The sequence below is a fragment of the Ovis aries genome, chromosome X, assembly GCF_016772045.2.
Source record: "Ovis aries strain OAR_USU_Benz2616 breed Rambouillet chromosome X, ARS-UI_Ramb_v3.0, whole genome shotgun sequence".
Taxonomy (NCBI): Eukaryota; Metazoa; Chordata; class Mammalia; order Artiodactyla; family Bovidae; genus Ovis; species Ovis aries.
The window spans coordinates 107,444,208-107,464,341 of record NC_056080.1 but is presented as its reverse complement, the minus strand read 5'-3'; the positions used below and the strand labels follow the sequence as shown (position 1 = coordinate 107,464,341).

General features: G+C 41.4%; 1 protein-coding gene across 5 annotated transcripts in view; it reads right to left on the bottom strand.

Annotated features, from left to right (window-relative positions):
* Positions 1-20,134, bottom strand: part of GRIA3 (glutamate ionotropic receptor AMPA type subunit 3) — a 311,045-nt gene that overhangs the window by 66,693 nt on the left and 224,218 nt on the right. For all 5 annotated transcript variants that reach the window (XR_009598794.1, XM_012107364.4, XM_042242468.1 and 2 more), the window contains 4 exons: positions 20,015-20,119; positions 18,798-18,905; positions 17,216-17,422; positions 4,624-5,000 (listed from right to left, as the gene is read on the bottom strand). Coding sequence is in view for 4 of the 5 variants with exons in the window: in XM_012107364.4 (XP_011962754.1) it covers positions 4,624-5,000; positions 17,216-17,422; positions 18,798-18,905; positions 20,015-20,119 (797 nt within the window). In the remaining variant the exon portion in view is untranslated. The remainder of the gene's footprint in view (positions 1-4,623; positions 5,001-17,215; positions 17,423-18,797; positions 18,906-20,014; positions 20,120-20,134) is intronic.

Genomic DNA, 20,134 nt, shown 5'->3' with positions numbered 1-20,134 from the left:
CTACTTTCTTTAACAGCCAGCTGTTTTTTTCCCCTGGAAAACAGCTCTTGGGGCTGAGCAGGAGGGAAAGAATGGAACAAACAGTGTGCCATTAGGTCGATAGTGGGAGGCAGTGTGTGGTAGTGGAAATAATTGTACTGCTTGCTGGCTCTTAGAAACCCCATGACCTTGGCTTCCATGACATCATCTCTCCAGGCACTATTCCTTTGTCATGATGTGAGAAAAGCACTATGAAGTGGAAAGAGCATGGATTTTAGAACTAGAGTTTGAATACTGGCTTTGTCATTATTTGCAGGGCTAGGCAAATTGTTTCACCCGAGCATCAACTGCACCTGAAAAATAAGTATAATGCCCACCTCGTGGCAGTGTTTTGAGGATTGGAATTCATATTATAATACAGGTAAAGTGCCCAGATGCAGAGGGAACTCAGAGAAGGTTGTTGTTCCTGGGCCCTCAGTAAACAGAAGCAGTTGGATTAATTTATGTCTGAGATTTCCTCCTGCTATGATATTTGATAATTCTACTTTAAAATGTGGTCTCTTATAATGCCTTCAATTGCTTCAATTTTGATAAAAGCCAGAGTGTACAATGCATGCTCACATTCTGGGCTTGCTGGAAAGTTTGCATTCCAGGTATGGCCACTGAACAGAAATAAAGTATCATGCTGGCATTTGCAGCTGAAGGCAACCACGAATCTTAGAGTGCAACTATGTGATTATTGGGAATTTCTAAATCAGTTAATAGAAAAGCACCTTACAGGGGGGTTTGCTGCTATACACTTAAGCACAAATATATAACCAGTAGCATTCTCAAGACAAGGAGAAACATGTTCCCTCCTTACTTGAGTGTAATAAGTATGCTAACAAGTATAACACATTATCAAGAGATTTAAAGATATAATTTCTTTTGAAGGACATAAAAGATAGTATTGAAGGAGAGAGTACTCATATGGTAGAAAATTTACAGTTTGTAAAGGTAATAATTTATTACTCAAAAGCACAGTAAGGATAATACTTGTTACTTTGCCAGGTTGAGTTGAAACCAGCATTCAGAAAAAAAAAAATGAAACAGAATCGTGAATATCAGAATGCATGGCACACTGTAAGGGTAATGTCTGGTGAAACTTGTATCATGTACATATATGCGTACTAAGTTGTGTTGGAAAATTTATTTCTGACTGAAGGCCATGCTCAAAACATTTGAAAGCCATTGGTCTATAGGACAGTGTTTAGTGCAGAATAATAAAATCTGTACCTTGAAAAAAGTACCTGATATATTTCAGTGCCACAGAAGAGCCACAGCTAAAATTCTGCTACCAAAAAATGAAAATAAAGAATCTTTCCAGCTTGTCATTTTTAGGCCATCATTTTAAGTTATTACTTAATGAGGCAATATGCATAAATACTTCTAAAAACAAATGACCTTTTAAGGGTCCAGTTTGAGTATGCACAGTAGTATGCAGCACTCCAGTGGGGCAATCACAAATTTAGTTTTGAAAATTCACTTACAGAAACCAATAAAATCTCCAACCTTAATAAGTCTTTAGCATTGCCTCAACCCAGATTACCAGTCATGTTAAAATCATTCAATTACAGGATCATCCAGAAACCTTATCTCTGGAAGTGAACATTAAAAAAAAATCAGACAAGAAAGAAGAATGAACTCCCAGATGGTATCACAAAATGACACACATTCTAAGCACAAAAGGAACAGGGAGCGAAATAATTTGGAAAACCTGACCAAGCAGATGGAGGGTGGCAAAAAAGAATGACTTAGACAAATGAGGCTTGACCTACACATGTTATATTAAAAAGCTGCTGAAGATGGTCACCAGTGATTTATACTGGGAAATTTCATTTAAATGAAGGCAATATGCATAAATACTTAAAAACAAATGGATAATCCATTTGTGTTCCAAGTGGATAATCTCAAAATGATGTACTCTATAAAAACATGGTAGGTGACCTCCTGAGTCCTAGTTTAAATAAAGATCCCTATTGCCAACAAAGGTCCATCTAGTCAAGGCTATGGTTTTTCCAGTAGTCATGTATGGGTGTGAGAGTTAGACTATAAAGAAAGCTGAGGGCTGAAGAATTGATGCTTTTGAATTGTGGTGTTGGAGAAGACTCTGGAGAGTCCCTTGGACTGCAAGGCGATCCAACTAGTCCATCCTAAAGAAAATCAATCCTGAATATTCATTGGAAGGACTGATGCTGAAGCTGAAACTCCAATACTTTGGCCACCTGATGTGAAGAGCTGACTCATTTGAAAAGACCCTGATGCTGGGAAAGATTGAGGGCAGGAGGAGAAGGGGATGACAGAGGATGAGATGGTTGGATGACATCACCGACTCGATGGACATAAGTTTGAGTAAATTCCGGGAGTTGGTGATGGACAGGGAGGCCTGGTGTGCTTCAGTCCATGGGGTCGCAAAGAGTCAGACACGACTGAACGACTGAACTGAACCAAACTGATGTTTGTGTAATTGACTCTGGTCAGTATTTGGATTCATGTTCAATATTACCAAAGTTAAAACTTTTTATTTAAGAAAAAACTCATTTTTTCTGATTATATAGATGTTACATTTGCTTATAATATTTTCTGATTATGAATCCACCACCATAGTTGTTTAGATGAGTCAACACTTTAAGTGGGTGAAGTCTAGGACATTAACATTCAATATCTTCAATAGCATCACTGAGATAAAATATGCATACCACAAAATCCACCAATGTCCGTGAGCAGTGAATGAATTTAGTAAATTAAGAGTTGGGCAACCATTGCCACAGTCCAGTTTGGGACCATTTCCATCACACTGAAAAGTTCCCTTGAGTCCATTTGTGGTTAATCTCCATAGGGATGGGACTAGGGTGAGGCAAGTGAGGCATTTGCCCCCCACACATTGAAGGAAGTGCCCAAATCTCATTAATCAAGATAAATAGCATTTTACTGCAATATTTTTTAAAAATCAAAATTAATACAAAAATTCATGATGAAAAAATAGCAAATTTTAAAATAAAAACTGGATCTGCCCCTTGTGCTTGCTGTACTCAGCCTCATTTGCCTCACCCTAATTCTGACCCCCATTCTAATCCCTTTCTGCTCCCTCCAAGGCCCCAGAAATCATTAACATGATTCCTGTTTCTATTGATTTGCCTATTCTGGACAAATGAAATAATATAATACGGGATAGTTAATAAATGGAATTTAAGAAGTGGATTCATACGGTATGTGGCATTTTGCATCTGGCTTCTTTCATTTAGCATCATGTTTTCTAAGTCCATGTAGTAGCATGTAACAGTCTTTTTTTTCCTTTTAGTTCCTCAATAGTTTCCCATTCCAAATGTGGCATGGATATACCATTTTGATTATCCATTCATCTGTTGATGGACATTTGGGTTTCCACCTTTTGGCTATAATAAATCAAGTTCCTATGAACATTTGTGTGTAAGTCTTTGTGTGGATATATGTTTTCTTTTAGGTAGATAAGAGTGGAATTGCTGTGTCGTTTTAAGTATATGTCTAATTATAAGAGACTGCTAAACCGTTTTCCAGTCTGGTTGTAGCACTTTGCATTCACACTACTAATGGATGAGAGCTATAGTCATTCCACATCCTCGTTACACTTAGTATTGTCTGTCTTTTTGATTATAGCCATTCTATATAGGTTATATAGAGGTGTCTATGAGGCTATATAGAGGTGTCTCACTGTGATTTTCATTTGCATTACCCCTTTGACTAATGATGGTGAGCATCTTTTCATGAGATTATTAACCATTTGTATGTCTTCTTTGGAAAAATGTCTATTCAAATCTTTCATCCATTCTTATATTCAGGTTGCTTATCTTTTCATTGAATTGCATGAGATCTTTCTATATATTGGATAAAAGCCCTTTATCTTATCACATGTGATTTCCTAACATTTTGTCTCACTGTGGCTTATCTTTTCATTTTCTTAATGATGTTTTTTGAATTACCAAATGTTTTGAATTTTGATGAAGTCCAGTTTATCAGTTCCTACAGTGGATTGTGCTTTTTGTGTTCTGAAAATTCTTTGTCCAATCCAGGGTCATGTGGACTTCCTCTTGTGCTTTCTTTTAGAAATTTTATAGTTTTAGTGATTAAACTTGGATAAGGTACTATAGTGAAATAGTTCTAGGCAGTCAGAGAAAAAATGAAAAATAGAGGACCCTGAAAGGGGAAGGTAGAGTTTTAAAGAAGAGTTCTGTCTTCTTTTAAATTTTTTCTAGATTCAATCTCTGGACAAGTGAGAAAATGTTTTAGCTCAATTAGGAAAGCATGCTTGTTTGATCTGTTCAAGATTTAGAGTTAGCTTTATCTGAATAATATCAATATTAGCTGGCAATGTTGCCTTTATCCACAGTTCAAATGTTTGCTATAATATGTATGAATAGATGATGCCACAGAAATGCATGAAAGACATTCAAAGTGACAGTGATAACACACTTCATGGACGAAAGCAAACAAAATGGCTTGATGATAATTTGTCATTGGATGGAATGTTAAAGAAATCTGGACTTGAGATGAATGAATACCAGATGTACATGAATGGATCATGGCCATAAAATGCAAGGAGGCATTGGGTATGGCATGGAAACAAACCTTGGAGAAATATCACATCCTTGCTGCATAAAGGCACCCAAGGAAAACCAAAGACTGTTAAATATTCCAAATTCATTTGGAGGATCAGGAGGGCTTTGTGGGTCACGAGGTTCCTCATTGTTGTCTTCCAAGTGCCATTCATAAGGGCTGAATCTGCTGACGAGGAAAAGAACTACGCTGACTCCAATGTAAGCAAAGACAATGCACATCCAGATTTCATAAGCCAGGGGATCCAGAAATGAGAATACGCCTGGCTTGGATTTCTGAGGCTTCTTTATCATGATGGAGATACCCAGGCTCATAAATGGCTTTGAGAAATCTATGACTTCTTCACGGACCAGCGTTATAGTGAGTGGAGCGACAGCTATATCAGCCCTCTGGAAAAAAAAACACACACACACACATTTTTTTTTTTTTTTTACCATTAGAGACAATATTTCCATTAGTCATTTGCCACTTAATATACCTCTTTGGTAAAAACATAAAGTATTAAGTCACCACAACCAACTGATTTGTTAATCCTTTGGTTAGACAAGTAGTAGCATTCAGTGTTGGAGAAGGCAACAGCACCCCACCCCAGTACTCTTGCCTGGAAAATCCCATGGATGGAAGAGCCTGGTGGGCTGTGGTCCATGGGGTCGCTTAAGAGTCGGACACGACTGAGCGACTTCACTTTCCCTTTTCCCTTTCATGCACTGGAGAAGGAAATGGCAGCCCACTCCAGTGTTCTTACCTGGAGAATCCCAGGGACGGGGGAGCCTGGCGGGCTGCCGTCTATGGGGTCGCACAGAGTCAGACACAACTGAAGCGACTTAGCAGCAGCAGCAGCATTCAGTAGGTCCTAAAGTACTTGACGGAAAGGACACTTTGTCCTCTGAGGCATATTGACTTAGGACAACTGATTCCATTTTTTTCCTACAATTTTTTTTTTGTTACTTTTCACCTCAACTTGTACTCCCCTGTTCTGTATCACTGTTTCATTTTTATATTCTTACTTTAATGTTCATGTTCTTATGTCTTATCTCCCTCATCTGACTGGGAATTCTTGTGGGAAAAGCATAATAGTCTATGCTTTTTATATGTGCCTCCCTCCTCACCATGGGGTGCCACGTAGGACCATAGTACTCAGTTTAATACTTGAGTGTTTGCCATCATTCTTATTGGTTTGAGAGTATATTTATAAAAACATTGTCCTTTAAAGGCAGGAATTCAATCTCCTATTTTTGTATTCATCACTGCAAAACATCCTAAAGAAATTGTAGATGCATAAAAAATAAGCTGTTGATTATTGACTATGAAATATGCAAACACGAAAGAATTCTGCATGGGCAGAGCAGTTATTAGAATACATATTAATTTATAGAGTAAGTCATCATTTCTAGTGATAAATATCAGTGTACTACTCACATGTACTGGAGCAATAAAATAAATGTGTCAGAAGCACACTGCATAATTAGCTCAGGCAAAGGCAGATGATGTTTTATATTAGTCCCATGAAAACACGCACTAAGAACTTTTACACTTATTTGTCTTCCACCATAGTTCCCTTACGTCAGTAGTAGGTTTTAGTCTGGATCCAGGCCTTAAAATGCATAGTTAGAAAAATGCTTCTAACTAAGAAAAGGCTTTGACTGGTATATCAGGTATAAAGTGAAAACACCAATTTTGATGACAATTTTTTCTGTGTTAAATAGTTATGCCTTAATATCCCTACCTTTAGGCTTCCCTGGTGGCTCAGAGATTAAAGCATCTGCTTGCAATGCGGCAGACCTGGGTTTGATCCCTGGGTTGGGAAGATCCCCTTGAGAAGGCAATGGCACCCCACTCCAGTATTCTTGCCTGGAGAATCCCATGGACGGAGGAGCCTGGTGGGCTACAGTCCACGGGGTCGCAAAGAGTTGGACCCGACTGAGCGACTTCATTTCACTTCACTTAGGGGATGAAGGATGAAATCTGAGACAGGGTGTATCTTTTTAAAAATGATGTTTTACTGCTGTGATGTACACATGGTGACTCAAATTGATTAAGAAACTCTCCTTAATTAATTGAAGGGCAAAGTCAGTAATAAACAGCCAGCTAACATGGGTTCAGTGCTTATTCTGTGTGAGGTGCTGTGCTAAGCCCCTTATGCATATTTAATTCTCGAAGCAGCCTTGAGGTTGGTACAAGGTCCTTCCCATGTTAGAGAAGGAGGAAGTGAGGCACTCAGAAGCTGGATTGAACTCTGGTCTTCACATGCCAAAACTCACTCTTTTAACCACAATATTCTAATTCCAGAGATAATTGCAGATTTGTATTATATGTTAATTTACATACAATAATCAACCTCAGCCAATGACTCTCGAGTCCATTCCAGTGTATCTGAGTGCCTATCCTGTACCAAGCCCTATTCCTGGTGCTAGGGATGAAGCAGTAAGCAAGACAGACAAAACCTGCTGCAGAACGTATGCATTTACTAAAGCCAATAGCCTGCTGACCAAACTAATCTTGACAGTTGAGTACCACCTCAAACTCAACATGTCTAAACTTAAATCCATCATCTATCACTGTAATGGTGATTCTTGTTTACGTCTGTGACTGATGCTTCGTCCACACATTTCCCAGTCCCTAATCCTTACCAGTCCTGCCCTCTCTGTAGATGATCTTGTCTCTTCCTTTACGGAGAAGAAGGAAGCCATCTGATACAAGTTCTATCACCTCAGTGTCTTTCTTCTCCTCCTCACCCTATTGTTTTATCTTTTCCCATCCCTTCTGTCATCCCCATCACACAAGAAATAAACTTTCTTTCTAAGATTTAATCAACATCTTCCTTGCATCTCATACTCTTCTCTCTCTTAAAACTGAGCTCTGTTTATTCTCTTTTACTATTTTTTCCTTCTCAATCTATTCCAGTGGTTTTCAATGTTTGATTCCCCGACTAGGTGCATCTGAGTCACCTGGGAACTTGATAGATATACAATTCTCAGGCCCCGCTGCATGTTTATGACACAAGAGACCTGGGTGGGGCCTCAGGTGGCCTTCCAGGTGATCCTAATGCTTGCTGTAATTTGAAAACCATTGACAGATCCTATTCACTTAACGATTACCTCATACTCAGGTAATTCTGTTTACTGACCAAAAAAAAAAAAAAAGGAAACAAAACCCTCTTATTTTGATCCTACTTCCCTTTTAACCAACCATATGACATCACTCCTTATTGCCACCAAACTTCTTGAAAAAGTTGCCTTTACTATCTCTTGATTTTAACACAGTTTCCCTTATTAAACACCTGTGCTTGAACTTCTACTGCCCCCCAGCCCTCCAATTTAGTGAAATTGCTTCTTGAACTATATACTTGGTAATCAAACTCAAAGACCTTTCTGCAAACGATTCATATGACACCACAGGCCTTCGGCACTGTTGACCCTCTTGACTCTCTTATACTGAAGACTATGAGTTCTCCTCCTACCTTTCTGAAAATTCATTTTCTGTCTTTTCTTCCTAGTTCTGCTCTCTTAGTCAAGGTGTACCTTTGTACCCCCAGAGTCTATCATAGGTCCTGGTTTGGGAGATAATTAATGAAGGTTTGTGGAATAAGCAAGACTCTTTTAAGGTTCTGTTCTTCAGTATAATTGCCCATGACTTCAACTCGTCCCTCATTGCAGCTAACTCCTGAATCACCAGTTCCACATTTCTAACTGGAGGAGAGCCAAACACAGATTTTAATCTATTTCACTCTTTCTGCCTGGGGCCAAACCAGTCATAGAAACAAAAGCAACTGAAGAGAATAGTATTGGCCAGAAAGCTCGTGGGAATTTTTGGCTTGAAAAGAGCTTTCTCATGCCAAGAGAATTTACAGCTAAAACCACCTTCTATTCCTGCCAATGTATTTTTACCTCCTGCTAAGAACATGCAAATGCCCCACTAGTATCATATCCTATTTGGTCTTATTTGATTTAATTACTTCATTTAACTAGTTTTTGATCTTTAAAGTCAAAATCCTGAGTAGTTCTAAGAGAAATGGCCTCTTTGTTTGTTTGTTTGTTTTGGAAGGAAGAACTAAGGGACATTTTTGTGAGAAAATCACTCTGGATTGAAATTAGGGAAATGGGTTGTTTTTCAAGCAGGTCAAGAAAGGATTTTGAGAATCTTGTCACCCTTTAAGAGAACAAAACCTAACTCAGTAACTGAAACACCCACTAGATGATAAGCACAGCTAAATGCCAACAAGATGAGGTTGGATAAAGTGGGGCTTCTTGTCTGGCTCCTAGGAATGTGCAGCAGAAAGAACAGATTCCCAAAGAAAGTCATTTTTAGTTTGAAGTACTTTTGAAGTTGACATGGGTTCGATCCCTTGGTGGGGAAGATCCCCTGGAGAAAGATGTGGCAACCCACTCCAGTATTCTTGCCTGGGAAATCCCATGGACAGAGAGAGGAGCCTGGCGCACTATAGTCCATGTGGTCTCAAAGAGTCAGACATGACTGAGGAAACACACACACACTTTTGAAGTCACATGTGACCGCAGGAAGAAACTGCATCCCTCAGGCACTTGCCTTTTCTCTTCAGCCTGGCTTTTCTACCTTTACTGAATTGTTTCTTTCTAAGGAGCCTTTTCCAGAGAAGGCAATGGCACCCCACTCCAGTACTCTTGCCTGGAAAATTCCATGGACCGAGGAGCCTGGTAGGCTGCAATCCAAGGGATCGCTGAGAGTTGGACACGACTCGGTGACTTCACTTTCACTTTTCACTTTCATGCATTGGAGAGGGAAGTGGCAACCCACTGCAGTGTTCTTGCCTGGAGAATCCCAGGGACTGGGGAGCCTGGTGGGGAGCCTGGTGGGCTGCCGTCTGTGGGGTCGCACAGGGTCGGACACGACTGAAGCGACTTAGCAGCAGCAGCAGCAGCAAGGAGCCTTTTCAGAGGTAGCAGAATTTGTTTTTTGAGGATGCTTCTTCAACAAAGAACAGTATTAAATATGTGCTCAGTTAAGTCTCACTGATGTGGACGATGTGGCTTCAAAATGAGGATTAACCATGCTGAACCTTAAAAAGACCTATACAGGGACTTCCCTAGTGGTCCAGTGGTTAAGAATCGGCCTTCTAATGCAGGGGACATGGGTTCGATTTCTGGTCAGGGAAGTAAGATCTCAAATGGGAAGGGGCAGCTAAGCCCATGTGATGTGACTACTGAGGCCACCTGCTCTGGAGAGAAGCCCATGCACCACAGTGAAGATCCTGCATGCCACAACTAAGACCCAACACAGCCAAAAAGTAAATAAATAAATATTAAAGGAAAAGACCTTACAGGCAGAAATAGTAATAGACAAAGGGCAAGCAAAGTATGCGGAAGAAAGCTTAACCAGTAGAGGAGAAGGGAGCTGCTGATCAAGCCTCAGGACAACCTACTTGGGGGGAGACCCAGCAAACCCTCCCATGTCTTGTATGCTTGGTGAGAACAACTTAGCAGCAGGACCATCATATCAGCTCATGGCCAGCCCCAGAGAAGCCCTTGACCCCTGTCTCCCTTAGTCCATATGAAAAGACTCTTGTGATGGCTGCTTGTTTCAGAGCTCCAGGCCTGCTTGGCATGACTGTGGAACAATCAACATGCTGATTACAGGAAATGGGGAGAAGCAGGTAACCAACTAGTGTCAGAAAAGACCCATTCAGCTCTCCTGGGACATGCACATGAGTGGCAAGGCCATTTTCAAGGCAACTTAAAGATTTAGGAGGCTATCATGAATGATAAAGTGAAAAAGGCAACTCTCCAAATAGCATTCTTTTCCTGATCTCTGTTCCTTAGGAAAGCCAGCTGTGACTGGGAGAGTGTTAAGAATTCTCCATGGGGCTAGGGAGCCCTTGAAATTTGGACGCAGTAGAGAAGCATTGAGTTGGCCAAAAAAGTTCAGGTTTTCCGTAAGAACTTAAGAAGTATAGACTTTTTGGCCACTCCAATACCTCACTTGGGGTGTCCTGAATTAGTCAGGATCCTTTTGTCCTCAAGCCTCTGCCTGTGCTAGTAACGGCAGTCAGCAGGCCATTTTCAGAAACCTAGGTGGGTAAGTTGGAGAAGGAAATGGCAACCCACTCCAGTGTTCTTGCCTGGAGAATCTCAGGGACGGGGGAGCCTGGTGGGCTGCCATCTCTGGGGTCGCACAGAGTCGGACATAACTGAAGCGACTTAGCAGCAGCAGCAGCAGGTGGGTAAGTAGGTGGTGTGAGAGAGCTCCAGCTGATGGACAAAAACCAGCCAATGCAAAGGGCTCAGAGTGAGAGTTTGCTTGCATCTTGGCTACTTAAAGGATTTTAATCAAACGGCTTAAGAGTAGCTGTGTGGGCTCAGTAAACATACCAAATTAGGTTTGATTTTTTTTTTTTACTCACCAGTGGCAAACCCAGAGCAACTGCGTTATTGGAGGGGATTTAGCTTGAGGGGATTTATAATCCTTTTCATAGGTGGGTTGCCAAAGTCATAAATTTCATAAAACTTAAAACCCAACAAACTCATATGCATATGGCAGGTGATGCATTTAAGAGTCTAACAGGTTGAAGACAGAAATGACACTTGGTTTAAATGTTATTTAAAACATTTTTTTTTTGAGCTGAAAGGCTTATGTTATAGCTTAATCATCCAAAGATCTGATACAAACTTGTGACACACCTGGAGACTACGCATAAGCAGGAGCTTGTCAGCTTTTAAAGCATTTGCTGAAAGCAAGGAGGGGAGTGAGATGAGAGGTGGAGGGTAGGCAATGCATTGGCGTGTAGTGTATGAGACATTATACATCACTGAGAGAAGAGGCAGACGTGACCTGGCCCCTCATCCCTGTATCAGCCATAAGGTTCTAGTAGCCTTTGGAAGACAGGTTGTTTGGAAAGCTTAAATGTGTCAGAGAAAGGAGGGGGACAGAATCAAGCTAGAAAATAGGAATATAATTGCTGCCTGTTGGGGACCAGGACTGAAACAGCTTTATTGACTGTACTCTATGGGATATTTACTGTCTGCAGTTGTTGGGATCTGGAGAAAAGGATGAGGTCTATTTAAATCTCTGCAAAAACAAGCAGGGTCACAACAGGATCTCCTCGTTTCTTTATCCAGAACAGATGTCCCAGTCTGGATCTCTTGGTTAGGGCTCCTTGTCCTTGGGGAGCTCAGAGGGTTAAAAACAAAGTGAAGATAAAGGAGTGCCCCTGGAGCTGGGTAAAGGCCACGTGAGACTAAATTTGGTTGGAAATAGTTCCCCACCCCGCCTGCGCAGAGTGGCAGACTTCCATGCATCATTAGTGCTCCTTCCTCGAGTTCACAGGCCTCATTTGAGGGAGAGGGGTGCTTTGATCAAACCATCAGCCCTCCTGCCAAAGCCTGGTGTAATCACCTGAAGAACAGAAGAGAATATTTGGTATCTGTTACTTCATCCTTGCTTTTCTGCCTTTTAGCTGGAAGGACAGATCGACTTTCTGTCTTTCTTAATGGAAAATGAATCTATCTTAGAATAGTGACAACCTCAGAGATAATTTCTCCTAGGGAGAGAAATGTCAGTGTGAACAGCATCTATAAAATTGCCATTCGTTCTGGGAGGGTGAAGGAGTCTGATGATATTCAGGGGAAGTGACCTGGAATCACCTGTCCTCCATTCCATCTCCATCCCCAAGCTCTTTCTGCTCTCTTGTAAACCAGAGGTGCCAATATGAGCAATATTTTGTCTGGCTTTTCCTTTCCTTAGTTTTTAAGTGCTGGGAACATAAGGAATATGGCAACTGCCCATTGGGATGTATCATTTTGTCAGTTAGGACCTCAATTTCCTTCCAGCTCTTGTTCTGACTCTCTTTTTTGTATTAGAGCATGTCTCCTCTCAAAGGGCAGAAACCCTCAGCTGCCTACCTGGGTTTTCAAATATTTCAAGAGATAAATAGAGGTGTGTATTACATTATCCTGGTCTGATGCTGTGCGACCCCATAGACGGCAGCCCACCAGGCTCCCCTGTCCCTGGGATTCTCCAGGAAAGAACACTGGAGTGGGTTGCCATTTCCTTCTCCAGTGAATGAAAGTGAAAAGTGAAAGTGAAGTCGCTCAGTCATGTCCGACCCTCAGTGATCCCATGGACTGCAGCCTTCCAGGCTCCTCCATCCATGGGATTTTCCAGGCAAGAGTACTGGAGTGGGGTGCCATTGCCTTCTCTGCATTATCCTAGTGGAAGATAATCCCATCTGCTTTCAAGGGGCCTACAATCTAGTTGGATTATGAGCTTTTCCATCTGAGATACTCATCCTGTGTATCATTATCCTGGTGGCTACAGATAAACAGGATGAGTATCTCAGATGGAAAAGCTCATAATCCAACTAGATTCTAAGCCCCTTGAAGGCAGGTGGGATTATCTTGCTGTAAGCAGACACCCTTGGTAAACTGAGCCAATAGGAGTCAGTGGACAGAGCACTGGACCACGAGTCATGAAACCTGAGTTATAGTCTAAGCTCTGCCATGCTGTGTGGTTTTGTGACCTTATCACAATCCCTACTATTCCTGTCCTATATCAGGCCTTGGTTTCCTGGTTTATCCAATGGGCAGTTGTAATGTTCAGTCCTGGCTGGTGTTCACATTTCTGTGTAAAATGAATGAGAAAGTAGGCTAAAGGATATCTAAGAGCCCTGCTAGCAACACATGATATTTGGGAGCCATGCAAACCTGTGGTCTATAGGCCACAATTGAGCTGGGGACAATTGCCATGTGGCGATGTTACAGACATCCAGCTCAAAATCAAAACTTCTAAAAGCAGGAGGAGAGTTTCAAGTCCATAATGTTCTGAAGAGCTTATATAATGGGGCACATTGTGTCCTACTGACGCTTGTTTCAAAAATAGCCTTCTTAGCGATACAAGGTGGCCCAAACATCAACCTTGACTTGATTTTCTTTACAGTGGGAAAAAAAACCATTTAAGACTCATCTGAAAAGAGGCTGATTGGCCTCTTTCTTCTTTAACAAGTTTAATTCATTTTGACTCTTTCTTGAGACTTCGTGGCAGATACTGAAATCTCTGCAAAGCTTTTTTTCATTTTGTCTTTCTTCATTTTTTTCCTACTCTGATCTGCTTGTACATATTAAAAGTCTAGGAGAAAATGCCCTAAAGATAAAGCAGTGTCTATCTGTGTAGTTTTGTGTTATTTCAAGGAATACTTCCACGTCTTCCATCCTTTTGCTTATTAAGCACTTAGGGAAGTCACCGAGGAGGGGTGTGTATGTTTCTGTCATTCTTTTTCTTAAGCAACTTACAAACTGTAAGAGACAAGGTCTGCCAGAAATGAGTGCGTGTTTTCACCTTTCTCCATTTCTATCATTGATCAAGAAGTTGCAAACTTCTCAAGGCTGAAAGATGAAAACTTCTAAATGAAGGGGAAGACATACTCAGCTTAGGTCACCCTCTCTCACTGACAGTTCTCACTCTAAGCACGAGAAGAACATCCATTTTTCACAGCCACACACCTTAGAGGAAAGTGGAACTTGGCAGTCCACTCATACAGGTTGGTGTGCAGTCAGTTCCTGGGAATCACCTTGTGTTATAATCCCAGGAAGCACCAGACACTTGTTCTAGGTTAGGGGATGGAGGAAGACATTTCTTAAGAGCCTTCCCTGGCTCTTGCTTTTATCTTGAGTAGAGAGCACTAGATGAAAAAAAAAAAAAAAAGGGTAGGCTCCTCCAGGAGAATTTTTACCTACTCAGCAGTCAAGAGCTGGTTCCTGAATTACTAAACCAATCAGGGACTCACTAATTCTCAAGCTTCCTCACTCACACCTACATAAATTGGGAAGAGGAAGAGAATGTGGAGATTAAATGAGTGCAGTAGAGAGTACGTGTCTGAGGAGAAACCAAAATGCACGGAAAAAACTGGTCTTTGAACAATGTCAGGAAATCAGCCTTGCTCCACATCGCTGTGTTAAACGTCCTGTACAATGCCTAGTAGAAACAAACTCTAAATTCCTTGCCAGGCTTCTGTGGCCAAACACTCTCCCCCCTGAGAATGGCTAAGGAACCAAGGGCCTTTGCAATACCTTTCAACTATGTTTTAGGATGGGATGAGTCTGCAGTATGTTGACTGTTAGGCAGTAGAGGGTGATGCTTAACACAAACTTCATAGTCAGAGACCCTGGTTCAAATCACTGTGTGAGTACAAGCTGTTTGGTCTTGGCTTCAATTTGTTTCATCTGTAGAATGATGTCAATAATATTTTGAGGGTTAAGTTACATAATGCTTGTAAAGCATTTGGCACAATGTTTGGCGGTCAGTAAATATGCAACAAATGGTAGCTGATAATAATAATAAAACTGTTATAGGTTTACCTCTCACCATGAACTCCATTTAGTGAATATTGACTGGGTATTATTACATGCCAGGCAGTGATTCATTAAAGCAAAAACTGAGCATCTCTTATGTACCAGGTAATGTGCTAAGGAGCAGGGGAGAGGTGTGAGCAAGACGGGTCCTCTTGAAGCCTGAGTGTTGGGCAGATGAGGGCAGATGAGAAACAGAAGACATGATCAACAACTTGTAAAGTAAGAAGAGATGGTTCAGGGCTTCCTTCTCAGGGTCTTCAGGAAGCCTAGTGAGTGCTCTGAGCTTCCTCGTAGGCCTTAGAAGTTCTTCCTTCTCATAACTGGATTCACTTGCTTCTTATCTGCAGTTCAGCCCTGCCCCAGTTTCCAGGACCAGCCTGGATCCAAGACCAGAGACAATTGGCTCCAGTCCTCCCAGCTTGGGGGGCGGGGGGCTAAGGTTCAAACTGCCTTGCAGCTAGTCTGACTGGAGGATGGTGCCCTAGTTTTGTTGCTTGAGGTCCAATCTCATTTTAAGCCTTAATTCCCTTTTCGGGCCCTTATTTTTAGAAATGAGCTTCCGCCTTTGTGCTTGTTCCTGAGGACCGGTTCCAAAAACTTATTTAGTGACCCCAGTACTATCTTCCAATTGGAGAGCTACACCTTATTATTGTTGCTGATTTCTGTCTCTAGTGCTGGAGTCCTTATCCTAAACCTCAGTTCAATAGCTCACTTGGACATTTGCTCCTTGCCAGATTCTTCTCAAATGTCTACCCCTAAATTCCTCTGCTTGCCCTAACCTGTTGTCTAGACAGGGACTGGTCATTGCAAGTAATAACTGTCTATTAGAACTAAACCTCTGGCAGCACGTGGCTTAGTAGTGGGTGGTTCTTATGCCCAGTTTCACTTGCTTCCATGTGCCTCAATGCGTGGCCCAAGATCTGTCATTCCCAATCAGAGACCTTTTCAAGTTAAGCCCCTGAGAAACTCTGAAAATACTACTGCACCTCCTTTAAAAAGCCCTAACAGTATAATTCTTCTGTACTTCACCCATGGGCAGGCCCTTGCCAGAGCCATTTTGTTCATTCATGAATTCATTCATAACATATTCATTGGACTTCCATTATGTGTCAGGCCATGGGATATTGAAATGAACCAGATATAGCTTCTGTCTTCAAGGAGTTCATAGTCTAGTTGGGACAGCTGAACTCATAATACAGATTCAAATGTTCTACGTGTTCTAAATCACTTCGGTCATGTCTGACTCTTTGTGACCCTATGAACTGTATAGCCTGCCAGGTTCCTCCATCTATGGGATTCTCCAGGCAAGAATACTGGAGTGGGTTGCCATGCCCTCCTCCAGGGGATCTTCCCAACCCAGGAATCAAACTCCCATCTCTACTGTCTCCTGCATTAGCAGGCTGGTTCTTTACCACTAGCGTCACCTGGGAAGCCCAGTACTATAAAGAAGCAAAAAGCAGGGGCAGCTAACAATACTGCAGATGGGTAAGTGGGATTAGGGAAGGCTTCCTGAAAGAGTTGACATCTCTGAATTCGGAAGAACTGGAGGTGGCAGTAGCCAGCTGAAGAGAGGTGAAGGTACTCCCAGGCCTGCCTTCAGGGAACAATGCATAGTTTGCTATAGCTGGAAGATTGAGTGTGAAGGAGGAAGAGGACCAGATGAAGCCAGAGAGGTAGGTGGGGGCCAGAAGACAAAGTGTCTTCTTTGCCATGCTAAGGAATTTCAATTTTCTCCTGATTTCTAAAGTGAGAAGTCATAATAATGCAGATTTGATTGGCTAGGGTAAGAGCAGAGACAGGCAAGCCAAGTAAAGACTGTCAAATTGTAAGAACCATAACTAAGATGATGATGATGGGACTGGGAAGTGTATCTGGATTTGAGAGCCAGAAGAGTAGAAAAGAAAGGACATGGTGACTGGCTGGATATGAGGGGAGTAATGAGGAAAGATGATCTGCTTGTTTAGGCAACTAAGTGGGTGGTGAGTCTGCTGCCGGATACAGGAAACACACAAGGAACAGATTTTCAGTAGAGGGAAGGCAGTACTTAATATTGCCAGATAAAGTTCCCCAATTCCTCTTCCCTTTTAGTAAAATAAACCTGTCGCCCAAAGGATGCTATTGACAAGCTACCTTTACAGAATTCAACTGTAGAATGAAATGTTTTGTGTACAGGCCATATGAAGATGATACAATTGGATAAGCATTGTACTTAAAAATTAAGTTTCATCTATCTTGGTTAGTGGGAAGGCATAGAAGTAAATGAAACCAAAGTGGAAAAAACTTACCCCATAGACAAGTTCCCCAACCATGCCATTCCATATCTTAGTCTCTGGATCCCTTGCACCGTATTTCCCGTCACCAACAATGGACAATTTGTATTTGATCCTTACATGTTTGGCTATTTCATAGGCTAAATCTACACAATAGCCTTCATATCGCTCATTTCCTTCCAGTTGCTCATGGTTCTTCTTATACATTACATACGGTGATTCCTTTGGGACCAGAAGAAAGATCAATAGGTTACTCCTATACATTTTTCTAAGAGATAATAAATATAATAATGAAGTTTTATTTCCCTGTGGCTATTGAGGTTGGTGTGTTAAGAGAGCTTTTAAAAATGTTTGCTTAATAAGCAGAAGAGCCTCGATCGACTGTTCATGGGGGCACATATTCCTTGGAGTCCTTAAGCAATGATTTAAAGAAGTAGAGAAGGATTTAAGTCCTTTTTGAGGGTTTGAGAGAAGAATCAGTCTCCACCTAGAGAGTCTTTGATTTGGTCAAATTGGACAGAGGTATTTCCCACAGTTACATGAAGGTGAACTGTCTTTGATTTCTTGGGATTTACCATGTCAGAACTGCAGCCAGCTCTGGTAAGCCCTAGGGAAGCACTGTGATCTTTGTGAGGTCAGGGTCTGTAGCTTATTCATTTTTATATCCTCAGGGCCTAGTGCAGTACCTAGCCCAAAGTGAGTATTAGATTTGTATGTTTAAATGAAAGGTAAACTTTAGCTGAATCTCCATTCAGTTAATCACAATTTCAGACCTAGTGGAATAGTCATTTTTAATCTGGGTTTGGACTTCATTCAGAAATGAAACATTTTTAGAAAAACATTTCAAAATAAGTGAAAATATTATTTCATATCTCAGTAGTGCTTTAAGTTTTTCAGAAAAGCTTTACACGGTGAATATTGCCTTGAAACATCTTATGACATGAATAGGAGGCTATTATTATGCCTATTCCACAAGTTAAAAAATAATACAACTTGAGGCTCAGAGAAGTTGCGATTGGTACCGTTAAACTCAGGTTAGTGACAAGCCTAATACTAGAGCTCTGATCTACTCTTTCCTTTTGTCTCCCCTACAATGAAGTATTCCATTTCAGGCCTAGATGAAGCATCAGCCCATGGTATAGGGTGTTTGAGAGGATTATTATTGTTTAGTTGCTAAGTTATATCTGACTCTTTGCGACTCTATGGACTGTAGCCCACCAGGTTCCTCTGTCCATCGGATTTCTCAGGAAAGAATACTGGAGTGGGTTGCCATTTCCTTCTCCAGGGGATCTTCCCAACTCAGGAATCAAACTCGAGTGCCCTGCATTGGCAGGCAGATTCTTTACCACTGAGCCACCTAGGAAGCCCTTGTTTAAGAGGATAATGACATCTAAGCGTGTTGCAAATTCCCTATTCTTTGTCTTTTTAAAAATGACATTCTTTCATCATCATGGCAAGATATTTCAAAAGGTTCCTAAGTTGACATGTTGAAAGTTTCCACTGTTTGAACTTGAGGTCTTTCCTCCTCGCTGAATACTGCTTTTCAGAAAACAGAAGTCTTGCTGTACAGAAAGCCCACCTAGTTCTCTATACTTACCAGAATGGTAGTGACGACTATGGTCCGGTTCTCTGCAGATGCACTGTCATTGCTGATCTGCTGATCCGAGAAAGGCACAAACCTTTCGTACTCATTCCAGTAGCCAGCCTGCAAAGAGCAGACATTTGACCTGGTTGCCTATTTTTCACTCAGAAAGTGCTGCCTGAAATTCAAGTGCTCTTGTGGAATGAAAGTTTTTTTTAGTGGCTCGAGCTTTCCAAGGATTGAGGTCCTCTCTCCCTTTGTCTTGCCACCCCTACCAGGACCACAACACTGACACGCACACAAGTGTGCTAGTTCCTTCAGCCTGGGACTTCCCATCCCTGCTTTGCTTTTACTGATATTTGGTAAAGTAAGTTAGCCTACTGTAGAATGATCAGGCTTTTTGATTCTTTAAACTCAGATAGCAGAAGAATCCTTTCCTTAGGACTGAAGGAAATCTGGAGTGTGGGGGATGGGGTGGGGTGAGAAACCACCAGTGGAGTATCCTGTAGAAGTGGTACAAGATATTTTATATTCTAAGGTTTTATCAAGTGACTACTAAATTCCCACCTTGGGACTATTAGTATGACAGAAGCAAAGTGGTTATGAAATTTTGACGTAGAGAAAGGTACTTTGTCCAGAGTCCTTTTGGTAGGTGAGTTGGCAAAATGGAGAGATTACCTACTTTCTAATTCTTTTGCTACAATCATGTGTATCTTGGCAGCTTCTGTTTAAAGTAGCGGTCCCCAACCTTTTTGGTACCAGAGACTGGTTTCATGAAAGATAATTTTTCCATGAAGCAGGGGGAGGGGGGATGGTTTAGGGATGATTCGAGTGCATTGCATTTATTCTGCACTTTATTTCTATTATTATTACATCAGCTCCCCCTCCGATCATCAGATATGAGATCCTGGAGGTTGGGGACCCCTGGTTTAAATAACATGCTAAAAAATTTGTAATTCCTTCCTGTATTGTAGGAAGCTGTGAATAACTCTTGAGTCTACCGCTTTTAAAGAACCAGCCTCAGAGGGAAATAGTCCTTTTATAATGTGTAGATGGAACACTTTGATTAGAAGACAGCTCTGCATTGTAGCGACACTATTCACTGAATGGAAAGGCAAACAGGATGTGTGGGAATTTGCTCTGGGTGTGTTTCCTAACACGTATTTTCCTGCATCTGAGGGCTATCACTTTCTGAGAGATTTTTCACTGGGATATCTGTTTGGGTTACTTACCTTCCGAGAGCCAGTGACTTTCATTTCATACACATCGATGGTATAATTTGTCCTCCGTCCATAAGTGTCAAATTGTATGTTTCCAGTCATTCCTTGTACTTGCACCTGGTAGAAAGGGGA